This window comes from Nylanderia fulva, unplaced genomic scaffold, assembly GCF_048542155.1.
Source record: "Nylanderia fulva isolate GAGA-0341 unplaced genomic scaffold, ASM4854215v1 Scaffold3, whole genome shotgun sequence".
NCBI lineage: Eukaryota > Metazoa > Arthropoda > Insecta > Hymenoptera > Formicidae > Nylanderia > Nylanderia fulva.
Genome location: NW_028190368.1, coordinates 1,569,820 through 1,586,425, shown reverse-complemented (window position 1 = coordinate 1,586,425; position 16,606 = coordinate 1,569,820). Strand labels below are relative to the sequence as shown.

The window sequence follows — 16,606 nt, the reverse complement described above, 5'->3', positions numbered from 1 at the left end:
GTCTCGATGCTCGCGAGGATCGTAGATTGGCCGACCGAGTGGAAACAGATTCTCGCGCGACGACGTGATCGATATAGAGGAACGCGTATTGATCGTCCTCCCTCGTCGCGCGTTCGAGAGTTCGCTCTTCTCCGAGGGATTTTCACACAGCGAGGAGATATAAAAGCGCGCGGTCGCGATGAAAATAAACCCGACGGAAGATGGGTCAAAATCTGACCGAAATCTTAAAAATTCTCCAGCTACTTTTTTCCTTACGTGCTCTTGAAGTTCCCGATCCGCCCGCTATGCAGTCCCAGACTGCAGATTATGACGTCAGACGCGCAAAGTCTCATTTGAATCTTCTTTCTCCCTCTCTCGTGTTATGTATCGAAACAATTACACACGCGAGGAAGAACGAAGGACGCGCAAAAAAGGTGCTACTTTTATCTCTATCACGTTTATAAATCGTGAAAATAATCTTTTTTTTTTTTTAATTCGATCGCTTCTAAATATAACATTCAAGTCTGTATATTTTTATATTTAAGGGCAAATCGAGCTTTTTCTCGCTATTTGCAACCTATTTCTCCATCGCTCGGGTATAATATGTTCTCAAGATTCTAAAAATATATTTACATACATATGAATATAAGAGAGAAAGAGAATCCTTGAAACCCGTCTATCTAGTCTAAATTTTTAACTTGAGTAAAGATGAAAGGAGCAAGGATAATTCTTGCCAGAACAATAAAGAATATTATTCTCAACTGAAAAAATCCATGTATCTTTACATGGAAATTGCTTGATCAAAAATTCCTTAATCATCACTGTAATTTTGTTCATTATAGTGAAATGAATATTTCCATCGTCTGCAACAAGCACTAGCGGATCCTGGGAGACAGTTTGGGATTAAAAAACTCCTTGCAAATTAAAAAAATATTCGTCATTGATTTTGGAGTAAAAGCTAAGCATGTAAAATAAAAAAATATTAATTAAATAATAATATTAAAGTACTAAAGTAATGAATGAAATAAAATTGCAGAAACCCAATTATCGATATCAGGATCTGCTAGTGGCAACAAGTATCCTTAAGTTTACCTTCGAGATCGGAAGCACCGCCTGTATATCGTCCTTCTGTATTTCCAGCCTTGCCTGCAGCTTTCGCTTCTCGACATGATGATGATGGTGATGCTGCAGCTGGTGTTGCATTCGCAGCTGCAACTGATCGACGCCCGTCAACTGCGAATCCTTCTCTTCCTCGCCCTGGAGCTCGTAACGCACGCTCCACACGATCTTCCCGCCGTCCCAGTTTCCGCCTATCCCATCTTCGCTCGCCTCCAGCAGCATCGTCATTATTTCTTCCGCGGATCTGAAACCAGACGACGACCGAATGATTCTCCGAAAAAAAGGTAAGTCGCAAATAAATAATTGAACTAACGAGAGAGAGTCTCTTCGCGAAATGGAAAGGAATGATCGAAAATTCGCTAATTGGGTTATGGAATAAATAAGATTAAAATTAATCTGATTATAAAAAATTCTTTATTTATTAAGTATATACGCAGAGAGAATTTTCTCTTAGAATTTACCCTGAAAATCATGGTAATCGTGAGACAATATGGAATTTTATACGAGTTTCTCTCTGATTAATTTATCACAATAAAAAATATTAATATGTACATAGGAAAATTAATCGAACATATTTTACACCTTATTGTGGTAAATATTAATATTTTTTATTCTGGTAAATATTAATCACAGAGAAACTCTTATAAAATTCTTCCAATACCATATTGTTCTATAATTACCATGATTTTTAGGATAAATTCTAAAAAAAAATTCTCTCTGTGTATACATAATTAATTGTCTAAAGATTATTTGTACCTAATTATTTTCATTTTGAAAAAATTTGAAGAAAAATAATTTATAAAACAAGAGAAAAATAATTTTAGAGATTATAATTAAAAATATTTTTTTTTGAATAAAAATATATAATTTTATATATATAATACGTATATAAAATATATATCATATATAAAATAAATTAAATGAATAATTAAATTGAAATAAAAATCGATTAATCAATTAGACTATTAAGCGAAGATCGGAAATAACGATGTATGTAAATAAGAATGTACGAATGACGAAGCTATCCTGGTGTGATGAAATATATGTAGGATGTCGAGATTCCTCGAAAGTTCGAGATGTCGAGGATAATCTAGGGAAGCTGTGTATTTTCACCGGCAAAGAGAGAGAGAGAAAGATCCGCTTTGCGCAGCGGTTTGTGTATATACGGGTTTCTGCCACGGATACGAACAAATGAATTCGTTCGTTCATTCGCGCGAGTGTAAATACACTCTTCCCGATTTGCTATTTCCTACTGAGAGAGTTGGCGAGAACGAGCGCAAGAATTAAAAGGAACGAAAACGAGTCTCTCTCTCTGTTGTTATCCGGCTGTTAAACGGAAAATAGAAAATTGTGCGTCGTTGATGCTCTCTCGCGCGATGGGCTTTGTACTTTCCTCAATGCATACTATTAAAAGTGGGACAGAGAAAAAGAGAGAGAAGAGAGAACGTTTGTCCAAATATCTTTACCGCTTATGTTTAGCTATACGTGCGATTCTGCGGGGTTATTCATATTTTACCACGAGCAGCGGGCAAATTAAAATTACCGTAAAACGAGCAATTTCCACGAAAATTAAACAGTAACTAAGCATTCATATATAACATGTAAATTTAATTATACTGATTAAGATCTATAAATTTATTAAACTCGGTAAATAAACGCGAAACAAAACAGTGTGTAACATTAAAACGCAAACATCTAAATTAAAGATAAAATATTTTAAACACGATCTTATATACAGATCAGGCCACTTCTATATCGACTACATGCTGTCAAGCGGAATGTCAAAATGTAACTAATATGGCTGCCAATTCATTCAATGTGCGCAGATTTTTTTTATTTTGACAGTTTTGTGTTAAATCTTGTGCACAATTGAAAAAATGTTAAAAATACGGTTAAAAACCGTCGGAATAAATATTAAATATTAAGAATAGTTTTTATTAACCTATTTAAAAATAGTGTAATATATTATTATATGACAGGTTAGAGTTGGCCACCATATTGGTTACATTTTTTATACACTTCATTTTAATGGAGTGTCCTGACTTGTATATAAGACCGTGATTTTAAACTATGTAAAAAAAAACTTTTTTTACATAAATTTTATTTAAAAGAATTATATATTTTTTTTCGCATTGCGGAAAAAACCGCGCGCGTGTCTCTTATTCCGGAAGCGTCCAGATTAAAGAGTTCTCGGTCGCTCGTTATCGAGATTATCGAGAAGCTTTTACCCGAAGGTAACGACGTTATAGCTCAAGGTAATTATTCCGCGATCTCGAGCTACATATCTGCCTATATCCGGCAGCATCACGCGCGCGGAGGCGTCGTGTTCGCCAGCTTCTCCTTTCTGATCTCGATGCGAGAGCCATCGCGTGTTCGCCAAAGCGAGAGCCTGCACAGAATCTCGATAAGCAAACCCCTTCCCCATCCCCGGAATTAACCCCTCGCTTCTCCACCCCTTTTCCACCCCTATCGCGGCCGTCGATCTACGGATTGCGTGCGTGACGGCCGATTCGGAGCGGTATAAATCGTCGATTTCGCGGAAGTCGAGGCGGAATCAAAGCGCACCATCGCATCGGCGGGTGATAACGAGAGATCGAAAGAGTGAGTGGGATATCGCTTCTGCCTCCTCCATCGACTTTTGCGAACGTCAGCACGTCGGAGAGTACGAGTGTCACTCTTCCTTGCCGTTCCTGATCTTCTTTATCAGCGCCTCGCGATATAAGACGGTATATAAAAGGCCAGCCGGCCGACCGCCGTCGAGATTGGTTTGCCTCTTCGAGTTCGATCGATCGATTATGCGTCGCGGCGCGATACTCTTCCTCGCGAGTGCCTCGCTGCTTCTGCTGCTCTGGAGCACCCATGAGGTCCAGGCGTATCCCGCACAGGCTCAGAATGACGTCGATTTAACGACGGTGACGACCGCGGCGCCGGAGAAGGCTGACAGTTCTTCTTCCTCATCGTCTAGCGAAGAAAAGAAGGTTGTTATCGATGAACGCGCGAAGAGAGACGCGGTTTTTGACGACAACGGCGCGTTCGAGGATGAGAACGAGGAGGAATTGCAGCGGGTGAGACGTGCGTCGAAGACGAAGGGCAAAAGAGATGATGATGACAGCGATGATGACGATGACGATGATGATCATAAAAGGAGAAATCAATGTGAGAGACGGTGTGGAAAATCCAAAAGGAATGATGACGATGACGACGACGATGATGATGATGATGATGATGATGATGATGATGATGATGATCATAAAAAGAGAAATCAATGTGGGAGACCATGTGGAAGATCCAAAAAGGATGACGATGATGATGATGATGATAATCATAAAAAGAGTAAGAAACGTGTGAAATCCAAAAACAAGGACGATGATTGTGATGACGACGATGATGATGATGATGATGATGACGACGACGAGGACGACTCATCATCTTCATCGTCTTCTTCATCTTCTTCATCGTCTTCTGAAGAAGATAAACGAAAGAAGAGATATGTCAAATATGATACTCTGGAAAATGTATCATCGCTCGAAGAATGGAAAGATAGAACGAAGTTTAGAAAAGTTGCATTGGAGACTAATTTGTTCGCGGAGAAAAAATTAAATAATCGTTTAGTCAGAGCGGCTGATCCCTCATCGGAAAGTAACTCGTCCAAGGAGAAGAACCAACTGAAGAATCGATATGTCAGAGCGCTCGCGGATATTTTAGACCAGAGTAAATCATCGTCTGAGGAGAGGAATGGTACACCCTTGAGGAATCGATTTATCCGCGATACTTCGGACGAAAGTAAATCGTCCCTCGCGAAAGAAAGGGAGGAATCAAAGAATCGGCTTGTTCGGTCGATAGAAGATTCCGCGAGTAAATTGTCGTCGGAAAAAAGTGATAAAGCCCTTTTCTTCAGTCCCCCTTACATCGAGGATGTTAGTCGAACGAGTGCTACCGTAAAGCAAACTGATGACAAACCGCACAATCGAGTGACTCGATCCAAGAACAGCAAGAAGAAGAAGAAGACACAGAAGAAGAAGAAGACGAAGCGCCATTGCACGCCCAAGGCGACTACCGTGCAGCCGGATACTCCAGATCAAACGACGCTACCAATGGAACAACCTCCGGTTTGATATACACATCTATTTTCGTAGCGTTTAATTCCTAAGACATATCTTCTTTACAAGATTTTCTTTACGATATAGGAAGAATTGACGTTATGTAAAGTTGATATATCATTTGGACACTATTGTATGATTAGTTCAACTCCTAAAATCGTAGTAAACATAATCAAACAAAAAGTTTATTTGCTTTTTATTAACCATCCAAGTTTAAGATGAAAGATTAGAAGATTCATAGAATCGCTTAGATACGAATGAATAAATGTATAAAACATTTCTAAAAATTGATAGATCAATAATAATTCTTTGAATAATAATTCATCAAATTATAAAATTCATGGTTTTTTTCAATAAGACGTTCTCACAAGGTATTTTACATTAAGATAAAATATTATAACGAAATATTATGTAGATGTCGTAAAATTTCGTTAAGCCGACACATATGTTGGTTAGCTTAGAAAGATTTTCGCTGAGATTGTGAACATGAGAACAGTTAATACAATGAGCAATTTAAATCCCACGCTTTTCCGTTTGTTAAATTGAAAACGCTGCGAATTAAGTTCCGCCACGAAGAGTAAGAAGATTGAAAAAATTGTTAAATTTTATTTCAAAATTGCGCATTCATTCTGTTTCGCGTCTTGATGTTTATATTATTGAGAAGTATTTAAAATTTAAGCCAACTCTTTTTTTTTTTACATGTTGTTTAGTTTCAGAAAAAATACATTTTTGGATCTTTTATTACGCCGATGATTTTTTAATTATAATTACAATATTTTATACATTATTTGATTGAAATTTAAATATCGATAATTTTGAAATTAATAAGATTCAACTTTCAATCGAACAACGTATAAAATGTTGCGAGTGTAATTAAAAAATCTTTATTGTAAAAAACTAATTTTTCAAGCGTTATGGAATATTTTTTGGAACATTCGACGTAATGTATGGTAAAAATTTCAAAAACATATTTTTTCTGGAATTAAGAAATTAAAAAAAAAATATGTAAAAAAGAGAGTTGGTTTAAACTTTAAATAATAATTCTCAATAATATAAACATATATTGCAAAAAACGAACAAAAATATGATTGTACAAATATTTCATTTTATTTTCATAAAAATCAACATTCACGATTGGAAAAATTATTGCGTCAATTTTTCAATCTTTCTCGTCAATGAACAGAGCAATATGTAATTTAAGTGTCAAAAATGTGTCGGGAATTTTTCTTCGACCGAAACAAACATTACACAAATTCTAAAATAAATAACGGGGAAAAATGTTCGATGTCCAGCAGCTACGCTGGAGGAGAAATTGTCAACGTGTCGAGAACGCACACGGTTAGTATTTGGGTAAACCCATACATCGAGAGAAAGGCGGAAAATTATGTTTGACAGAAGAGTTAAAAGATACGTGAGATACTTACGTGCTTAGGGCACGTGACGTCGTTTCCTTCCGTCGTGCTGTAAACGTGGCGGCCGTGTTTTTCGCGTTGACGTCACTCTGGACGGACCAATCCGGGCTGCTGGACGAGGCATCCAGGATCTTCACCCCGGACTTCACTCTCACTCTGAAACAGGCAGAAAGTTTCGTAATTGTAACGTAAGTTCGGCTCTTCTTTCTGCCGCGATGTTGGATGAATGGAAGGAACGAGATGAAAATGGCGACGCGAATGTGAGAAAAGCTCGCGAAATGTCAGCAGAAAAATATATAATAAATCCATTATTCTCCATCGAGATGAATATATACATAGACTGACCCTTATCCGTTACGAACGATTCGTTAATTAACAATCCGTATACGTATAATTGGCTATTATGTAACGTAAGGATACTAATCTACATTTATTCGTCATAGTTATTATGATTTTGATTATTCGAAGAGCAATTAAGGTCAATTTTTCATGAGTTTGTATGTCACTCGAGCTATTTGCATTTAAATGATAGATTGGATTTTAATATCAAATAATATCGATATATTTATTTGATTTCTCGAAACAAATCACCATCATCATCATCATCATCATCATCATCATCATCGTTCCATAATACGGCAATCTCAAATATGACGTAAAATTGCCTTGACGACATAATTAATTTGCAATCAGTAAATGAATACATATAATAAGTCTTCGGGTGTTTTATTAGATTTTTTTCGATAAATTAACGTACGTACGTTTACAAACCGATGCGGGACGTGTGTTAAAAATGACAGATTATAAAGTACGATGAGGGAAAAAAGTGTAAGAAATAAAATAAAAAAGGAAAGGGTGCACGCAGGGCGCTCAGGATATTATACAAGTCACATATAAAGTTTCAAAAGTGTTTCTTTTTTAACGAAGACTTATACAGCTACTCGACTCGCGCGCGCTACTTTCATTACTCATATCACGTCGTATCGATCGGGACTCGCGCGTGAGTTTCTTTCGTACCGTATTATTAGCCGCGTCCTCACTCGTTATTAAAAATGAATGAGCGTACAGTCCTTCACCAACGAGGCTCGTGTTCTCCTTTTCTGCTCTCATCCACCCTCGCACAATTCTAACAATATCCTTGTGTAGTCTTCGAATTTCACCCTCTTCGCAAATGTCAAAACAATTATTTATCGTGTACGTAAACCGGATAAATCTTTGTACAATTATTTATAATATTTATACAATTTTATAGATGCCCCATCATCCACCTTCGCACATAATTCTAACAATATCCTCGAGCGCTCATGTGTCGTCCTCGAATTTTATCCTCTTCGCAAATGTCAAAACCATTATTTATCGTATGCGCGAACCGATTTTGTACAATTATTTATAATATTTATACAATTTTATATAGATGCCCCGTCATCCACCTTGACATAATTCTAACAATGTCCTTGGGCGCTCGTGGAGTCCTCGAATTTTACTCTCCTCACAAACGTCAAAACAATTATTTATCGCATTTTTTCGAGTGTGCGTAATCGATAAATTTGTACAATTATTTATAATATTTATAGAATTTTATATAGATGCTCCATCATCCACCTTCACATAACTCTAACAATATCCTCGAGCGCTGATGTGTCGTTCTCGAATTTTACCCTCCTCGCAAACGTCAAAACAATTATTTATCGCATTTTTTTCGAGTGTGCGTAAACCCCGACAAAATTTATACAATTATTTATACAATTTTATAAAAGCGGGCTAAAGAAAGAATTTTTTCGAATATATATTGTAATAAATAATAATAAAACAGTTCATTTCATCGCAAAGGAAAATTCTTTACGAGACATTTCACGAAGAGAATAAGGAAAGTTGACTTTTCCCTTCATTAAAAATAGAACCATTCCATTGAGTATTTTGCGTCAAGATTTCTGTCGCTTGTCTGAGAATTTTTAATTACATCAATGATACAAAAATAGAATAAAGGAGAAGAAAGAGAGCCTTCCCGCGAGTCGAGATCAATCGTGTTTCACATTTTTATTTATACACCATCGCTTACATATATTTTCGCCGTTAATGTGTCACATAAAAAAGCGTGCAAAAGTGAAGAGAGTAGAAAATAAATGTAAAAAGACGAATATATATAAATATATATATATTATATAAAACTCGCGATAAAGTCAAGTTTTCTCCCCATTCCGGTGAGTGTACGTCCTATTACCTTACTCGATCTTGTCAGTTATCTTCGACAAAGTTGTGCGATATCGGTTTTCCGTTCGATCGTCGGACCAGGAGTGTACGAGAGGACCCTTCACGTATGGCATCTTCACGCTCTTTCGAGTATATATCGGGGTTCTCGGGGCTGTCGCCGTAATAACGTCGCGCTATACCACTTGTCAACGCAATGTTCCGACGCGACGAGGCAGTCTCTCGTCTAACAGCCGGATTATAATCAAAGAGGCGTCAATAATGCACCTCGCGCTTTATCATATCGCGCTCGTGACACTTTCCCGATCGTCTCTCGTCTCTGGCTCTCGATCCGTTTCAGAATCGAATTCTTCAACCGATGCATATACAGGGTGTTCCAGAATTACCGTATCACACGTTAATGGGAGATTTCTGAGGCGATTTGGAGACGATTTTTCCTCAACGAAAATGTCCAGGCACCAATAATTTTCGAGTTATAAATAATTGAAAATAAAAGCTATTTTGTAAACTAAGCCTTGTAAAAATAAATTATTAACAAAACTGCATTTTTTAGTTAATTTCAGGTAAAGTTTACTTTAATAGAATTTTAATTTAAGGCTTAGTTACAAAGATACATGATTTCAAAAATTGGGAACATTAAAAAAATGGTGACCTTTCTCGACATTTTCGCTGAGGAAAAATCGTCTCCAAATCGTCTCAAGAATCTTCCATTAATGTGTGATACGGTAATTCTGGGACACCCTGTATATATAGGCGCAATAGGAAAATTTGGTTTTCTGTTAAAAACGGTCCCCGTTAAAATTTGTCTGTTCAATATTTGACACATTCGTGTGGTAATTTAACATATCGATGTTGTGTTCATTAGACTTAAATGTTAAATTATTAAAACAACCGAAAAAATGTAAAAATAACACAATGTGCATCTATTTTTAATGTTACACAATAATATGGTCTGCTTTATCAGTGACAAGATTTATCTGTTAAAATTTACAGAAAAAATCTTGATTTTCTATTTTATAATATAAGTGGGGATAATAAAATCTAAAATTAACATATTTTTGGTTAATTTTTACATTTATTTTGTGTTAAAATATTAACACAGTATTTGTGTCTCCATTTAACATATCTATATTATGTTAAAATAACACGAAAATTTCTGTGGGCCATGTGATATCTGTTAAATTTAATAGAAATTTTTTCAACTGTACGGCGACTATATTTTTTGACAGAAAATAAATAAGAACGAATCTGAAAATTTTAGAACTTTGTTTCGATATCCAAATCAGTTTGTAAATAAAGTAAAGATCGACGAGCAAAAAAAAATAATTATTTTATAGTTTGATTCGATGTTCAAACAAATCCTTGGTTTTTTAGAAAGAGGTTTCGTTTTCGTACAAATTTTCATGCTAATGCTATATCAGACATTAAAACGCTAAATATAAAATAAAGGACAAACATTTAATATATAAGATATAATTAAAAAAATAAAGAACAATTAAGTTTTGGGAAAATGAGTAAATCTAAAAGACAACTATTGGAAATAAAGGGTCATCCCGTAGTGGTACAGCGAGAAAAAAGAAACTATACTGATAATATAATGAAATATTGACGTAACAAGAAGAGAATATTCTGTACAAATTTATTTTGATCAGAATAAATTGTAATAAAATCAATAATTTTTTTTAGAATGAATAAGGTATTCTTGTTTTAAGAAATGAAACGTTTATATATGTATTACATCGCCAACCAATTTTGAGATGATTTCTTGATATTTTTATACCACTGACATAGATTTCAAGTAATATTTTATTAATATAGAGTATTTCGGAATTTCTATCTTTCTGAAATTTATATATAGAAAAATATAGCGTTTACCTATTTTTTTTTTTAATAATATTAATTTTCTATAAAAAAAATAAAGGCTATATTTTCTATAAATTTCACAAAATAGAAATTCCAAATATACTTTGCATTAATAAAATAATTAAATTACTCAAAAACTCAGCGATACAAGAATATCCCGAAAAAAGATAAAGGTTAATATTTTTCTATATATAAGCGAAAAAATAGGAGCTACGAATATATGTATGCGCTTTGCATTAATAAAACACCACTTGGAAATTCAGTGATGTACAGGAATGTAAAGAAAAATCATCTCGAAATTGGTCCCCGTGGAACAACGATATGATGAAAACAAAATAGCGCGTCGAAGTGAATCCGGGACGCTCTCGGCATAATCATAAAACGGTACATGACAGATGAATGTCAGCCGCGCGTGACATTCCTTCCGATCTCGAGATTCTCGCGCATAGGTACATACATTTCTCAAAAATTTACAGCCAAAGGGAAGAATCACGTACAACACTGTACGCACGTATTCCGACCGGAAATCTCGTGACACGGGGGTAAAAAGGGGGTCGTACGTCTTCGTCGTCGAGAATCATCTCACGCGAATAGGATATCACGTTTTCCTCATCATCGACTTGCTCGCGCGAAAAGAAGCAGAATAATCATTCGCATTTTTTCCTCCTATCCCCGTTTTACGTACTCGTGCTCAATGGACGTTCACAGGATTTTTTCCAGGGGGGCATTTTTTCTCATATATATTTTTTGTTCTTTCTTAATTTTTAAAATTATTTTGTATTACACGTGCAGGCAAAGTGGCACTTTGTGTACGTGTTTTCTGTGCGGAAAGTAGCCGATTTCCCACGCGGTGAGTGAATAAGCCGCATTCAAAGCCATTGCCTACGGCTGAGCCGCGTTCAAAGTCATTGTCCACGGCTGAAGCCTTCGGCTCGTGCGTCCATCCCCTGCACTCGTGACCAATTGTCAACTTTCCGCACTTGATACACAATATATTATTGTTATATTAAATATGCAAAAAAGTATTAAAAACCCATAATATGGACATCCGATTTTTTTCCCGGGGGAGAGACATAATTGTTTTTTTTTTTTTATATAGGATGTATTTAAATAAGTGCGACAAATTTTAAGAGATAATTCTTCGTCAAAAATTAAGGAGGATTTCTTATAAGGTTCTTTTCTAAAGAGAGGAAAAAATTAAGTTTTTTTCCCTCAAATTTCAGACAATTAAAAAATTAAACTTGGTGGATATTTTTTGTTTAACTTTTTCATTTGTCTGAAATTTGAGAAAAAAAAAAATAAAAACTTAATTTTTACCTTTGTTTATCCTCTTTAGAAAAGTGTAACTTCTCAGGGAGGGCTATAAGAGTATGTATATATATGTTTATATAAGAAACCCCCTTTAATTTTGGAGAATCATCTCTTAAAATGTTTCGCACTTATGTAGATACATCCCGCACACGTATATATTATCCGCTCTTCCTTCATTTTTTTATTCCGCTTTCATTTTTTAAAATATCAGATATGGAAATAAATTCCAGTGTTTATTCAGAATGAGAGCAAATGCTAAATTTTTTTATTGATTTCGAAGGGGGCGAACTGTTCCCTTCGCATGCTCGTGCTCCAGTTACGTGACCGAGTCGCAAGGTCGGTATCATCGCATGTATATGCGCGGTATAATATACCCGAGGGAAAGGGGGAGGGGGAGGGAAAGAGAGGGGAGGAAATGCGACGGAAGAAATGCGTCTATCTGACGCCGGCGGGACGACGACGCACAGATTATTCATCGCGATGTCGCGTCCCGATGTTGGCGTTTGCGGTACACCGCGGTACCCGACGCGACAAATCAGACGTTGTCGTTGTGTGTTGCCACGATAATCCGACCTCACTCTCCCCGACCCTCTGGGTCACATTATCCGAGCTGTAAAGCGACGTAACATCGCACACGCGTCGTTTCATCCTTATCGCGTTTAACGCTTCAATTTTATTTCCTCTCTCACTTTTTTTTTTTGCACACTTCTGAGTGGAGCGTTTCAGTTTTATCGAGGAATGCATGTTAATTATTCTGCAGCGCGATTTCATCGTAATAGGATACGCGAAACGTATCGACGCGCTGTTATCCAAAGTCGGGATTACCGTAATATCGAGGTAAAACATTCATTTTATATTATATAGAAAATATATAAAAATATATATTGTAATAAAAAAAAAAAAAAAATGAAATGAAATCGAGAGAGAACGCTCGCAATATATTATCGAGGCCGTGATAATTTATTCACGCTGTCATTGGCGGTTCCATGCGCATGCCCTTAAGCCTTTTGCTCCCGTATACGTATTCTCGAGGACTAGGTCATCCTTAATTCAAGCCGGAACGAGGATTTTCGAGCGCGCGAGTGCCATCGCCCTCCTAAGCGGATCTCGCGGCAGAAAAGTGCACCGAGAGAGCCGGCTAATGCGAAACTCCAGAAGTGTATACATATATATATATATATATATATATATATATATATATATGTATGTATGTATTTTCTGACCCGTACCGAAAGAGGAGACAGGATATTGCCTCTTCGAATTACTCGGGCGTATATATTTGCCCGAAGTCGAAGAAGAAGAAGAAGAAGCGGCCGATTCGTATACTTAAAGATGGCTATCTTCCATATCGGACGCCCTTCATAATAATAACTTAATTTGCCTCGAAGCCGAAGCGAGCGCTCTTTTGCGCTCTTATCGCTCGCAGAGGGAAAATGGTATATATACCTTTTTCCGCTTATGCGGATGTGTCGTCGTAATCCCCGCATCATATGCGAGGGATCGTAGGTGGAATTCAAAGCGCGGAAACGAGGATCGCGACATTTTCCGAGAAACGACGACGTCTTTCCGAGATCCCGGTATAAAATATTCTCTAGGCGAAATATGTCGCTTGGAAGGCGAGGTCTGATTTGTCGTTCGCGTGTCTGCAAATATCTTAAAGAAAAGGACAGTTTCCGATGTCACGTCGGACTCTCAGAAGCGGTCAAGCACGAATAAGGATGCGAATATTGCGAATGCTCATTTATCGCCGAAGGGGATAAATAAATCATGTTCCCTTTTGGAATCGGTAAAAAAAATTAAACATTGTTCTCCTTTTGAATAAACCCTGGAATTGATTTAATAAGCATATTTAATATAAAGAAAATTAAGAAAGAAAGAATAAAAAAATTTGGGGGGCAAGAGAAAGCACTTGGCCCCCCTTGAAATCGGTAAAAAAATTAGACATTTGTTCTATTTTTAAATAAATCCTAGAATTTATTTAATAAGCATATTTAATATAAAGAAAATTAGAAAGAATAAAAAAATTTGGGGGGCAAGAGGAAGCACTTGGCCCCCCTTGAAATCGGTAAAAAATTAAACATTTGTTCTCCTTTTGCATAAATCCTGGAATTTATTTAATAAGCATATTTAATATAAAGAAAATTAGAAAGAATAAAAAAATTTGGGGGGCAAGAGGAAGCACTTGGCCCCCCTTGAAATCGGTAAAAAATTAAACATTTGTTCTCCTTTTGCATAAATCCTGGAATTTATTTAATAAGCATATTTAATATAAAGAAAATTAGGAAGAATAAAAAAATTTGGGGGGCAAGAGGAGGCACTTGGCCCCCCTTGAAATCGGTAAAAAAATTAAACATTTGTTCTCCTTTTGAATAAATCATGGAATTTATTTAATAAGCATAATTAATATAAAGAAAATTAAGAAAGAAAGAATAAAAAAATTTGGGGGGCAAGAGGAGGCACTTGGCCCCCCTTGAAATCGGTAAAAAATTAAACATTTGTTCTCCTTTTGCATAAATCCTGGAATTTATTTAATAAGCATATTTAATATAAAGAAAATTAGGAAGAATAAAAAAATTTGGGGGGCAAGAGGAGGCACTTGACCCCCCTTGAAATCGGTAAAAAAATTAAACATTTGTTCTCCTTTTGAATAAATCATGGAATTTATTTAATAAGCATAATTAATATAAAGAAAATTAAGAAAGAAAGAATAAAAAAATTTGGGGGGCAAGAGGAGGCACTTGGCCCCCCTTGAAATCGGTAAAAAAATTAAACATTTGTTCTCGTTTTGAAATAACCCTGGAATTTATTTAATAAGCATATTTAATATAAAGAAAATTAAGAAAGAAAGAATAAAAAAATTTGGGGGGCAAGAGGAAGCACTTGGTCCCCCTTGAAATCGGTAAAAAAATTAAACATTTGTTCTCGTTTTGAATTAACCCTGCAATTAATTTAATAAGTATATTTCATATATATATATATAAAAAAATTAAAAAATAAAGAATAAAAAAAAAATTTTGTTATCATGACCTCTTCCTGGAAAAAATCCTGCGGACACCCATAGGAGAAATCATCCCCTTCTCATGTCATTACGCTATCATTACATGCAACAAAGTATAATAATGCCCTCGCGCATTTTACTCGCGTTACACAGCAAAAGTTTCAGATTAATCGGCCGCAAAGTGTCAAGTTATCTAGGATCTTCGCTTCTCCCGCTTCAAAATTCCGTCGGCGGCGTCAGATGTTATATAACATATGGCGGTTTGCACCGCGGCGCATATCGTGGCGCATACTGCAGCGGATACTACGGCCAACACACGTACATACATATACACATACATAGTGTTAACTTTATTCCCGACAATCGTACTACATAGCGGCGAGGATATGGCGCATGTGTTCCATATATCTAAGAAGAACTCCAATTGTGTGTTTTCTCCGAGTCCAACAATTTAAGGGCACAAAACATGCCATAATTACCGTTTCCGCGCAAGCAGAATTCGCTTCCTCGCTTTCGACAATTCATTTACCTATCTGCGATCTCTTAATCGTTTCGCGAAAATCTCCCCGGAACTTTAATTAAATATCCGTGCTTAAGGGAAGGGTAAATTAGAAAACCTCGAGGATAGCAAAAACCCAAGACGTAACAGAACGTTGTTAAAAAAAGATAAATAAAATAATTAATGGCATTATGTCTACTTGTTGTATAGTCTTTATAAAGCTTCTTTCAAATTTTCATTATTTATCTGTATATCCTTCAATTTTGTCTTCATTATTTTTATACATTCTTGTTCAATTATTACTCAATTATAAGAGATGATCTACATAGAAAAAGTTTTCTCTCAGAATTTCTCTGATTAATATTTACAATAAAAAATAATAATATGCACAAATAAATTTTACTATGTACATATATTCATATTTATTACAAAATTGTTCAAAACTATACTCATTCTTTTTTTCAATTCATTTATTTCTTCTTAATAAATAAAATAGTTTGTTCTTTTAATTATTAATTTTAAACCTCTCCTCCCTAACTTTAATTTATTAACTTTGACAATGATACGTTCCACTATGCACATAGTAAAATTAATCAAATATATTTTACATCTTATTGTAGTAGATATCAATATTTTTCATTGTAGTAAATATTAATCAGAGAAACAAAAAATTCTTTCAAAGAGTGTACTATAATTTTCCGGGTAAATTCTAAGAAAAAGATCTCTCTATGTAAGAAGATGCAAATTAGCAGAGAAAAACAACAATACAAAATGGATGATGAATATTGGACACCGTTAAACGGAATACAACCTTCGGGCGAGCGAGTTAGGTATACGAGTTCCAATTACAAGTTCCAGATCAAGTTATTTCCGCGAGCCTATCTCGCATTTACATAGAAATCGCCAATGTGCGAAGCGACATGCGGGGAATGCTATATCGAGAGAGAGACCTCGAATCTACACACCCGTATGTATGCTCACTCGCGTTGACAAATGACCAAATGTCGCTCCGTAGCTGCCCGTTTATTCAATGATCGTCGTCGTCCTCCCTCTCATCTGTGTATTTTCGGCCGATCGATATATACGAATATGTATGCACGAAATCGCTCCCAAATCG

At 35.8% G+C, this 16,606-nt stretch overlaps 1 protein-coding gene across 1 annotated transcript in view; it reads right to left on the bottom strand.

Moving 5' to 3' along the window:
* The window catches only part of dtn (transmembrane protein 132C dtn), a 149,618-nt gene that overhangs the window by 20,311 nt on the left and 112,701 nt on the right, over positions 1–16,606 (bottom strand). Inside the window, 2 exon segments of the mRNA XM_029321489.2 lie at positions 1,072–1,342; positions 6,623–6,766. Of these exon segments, the coding sequence (XP_029177322.2) occupies positions 1,072–1,342; positions 6,623–6,766 (415 nt within the window).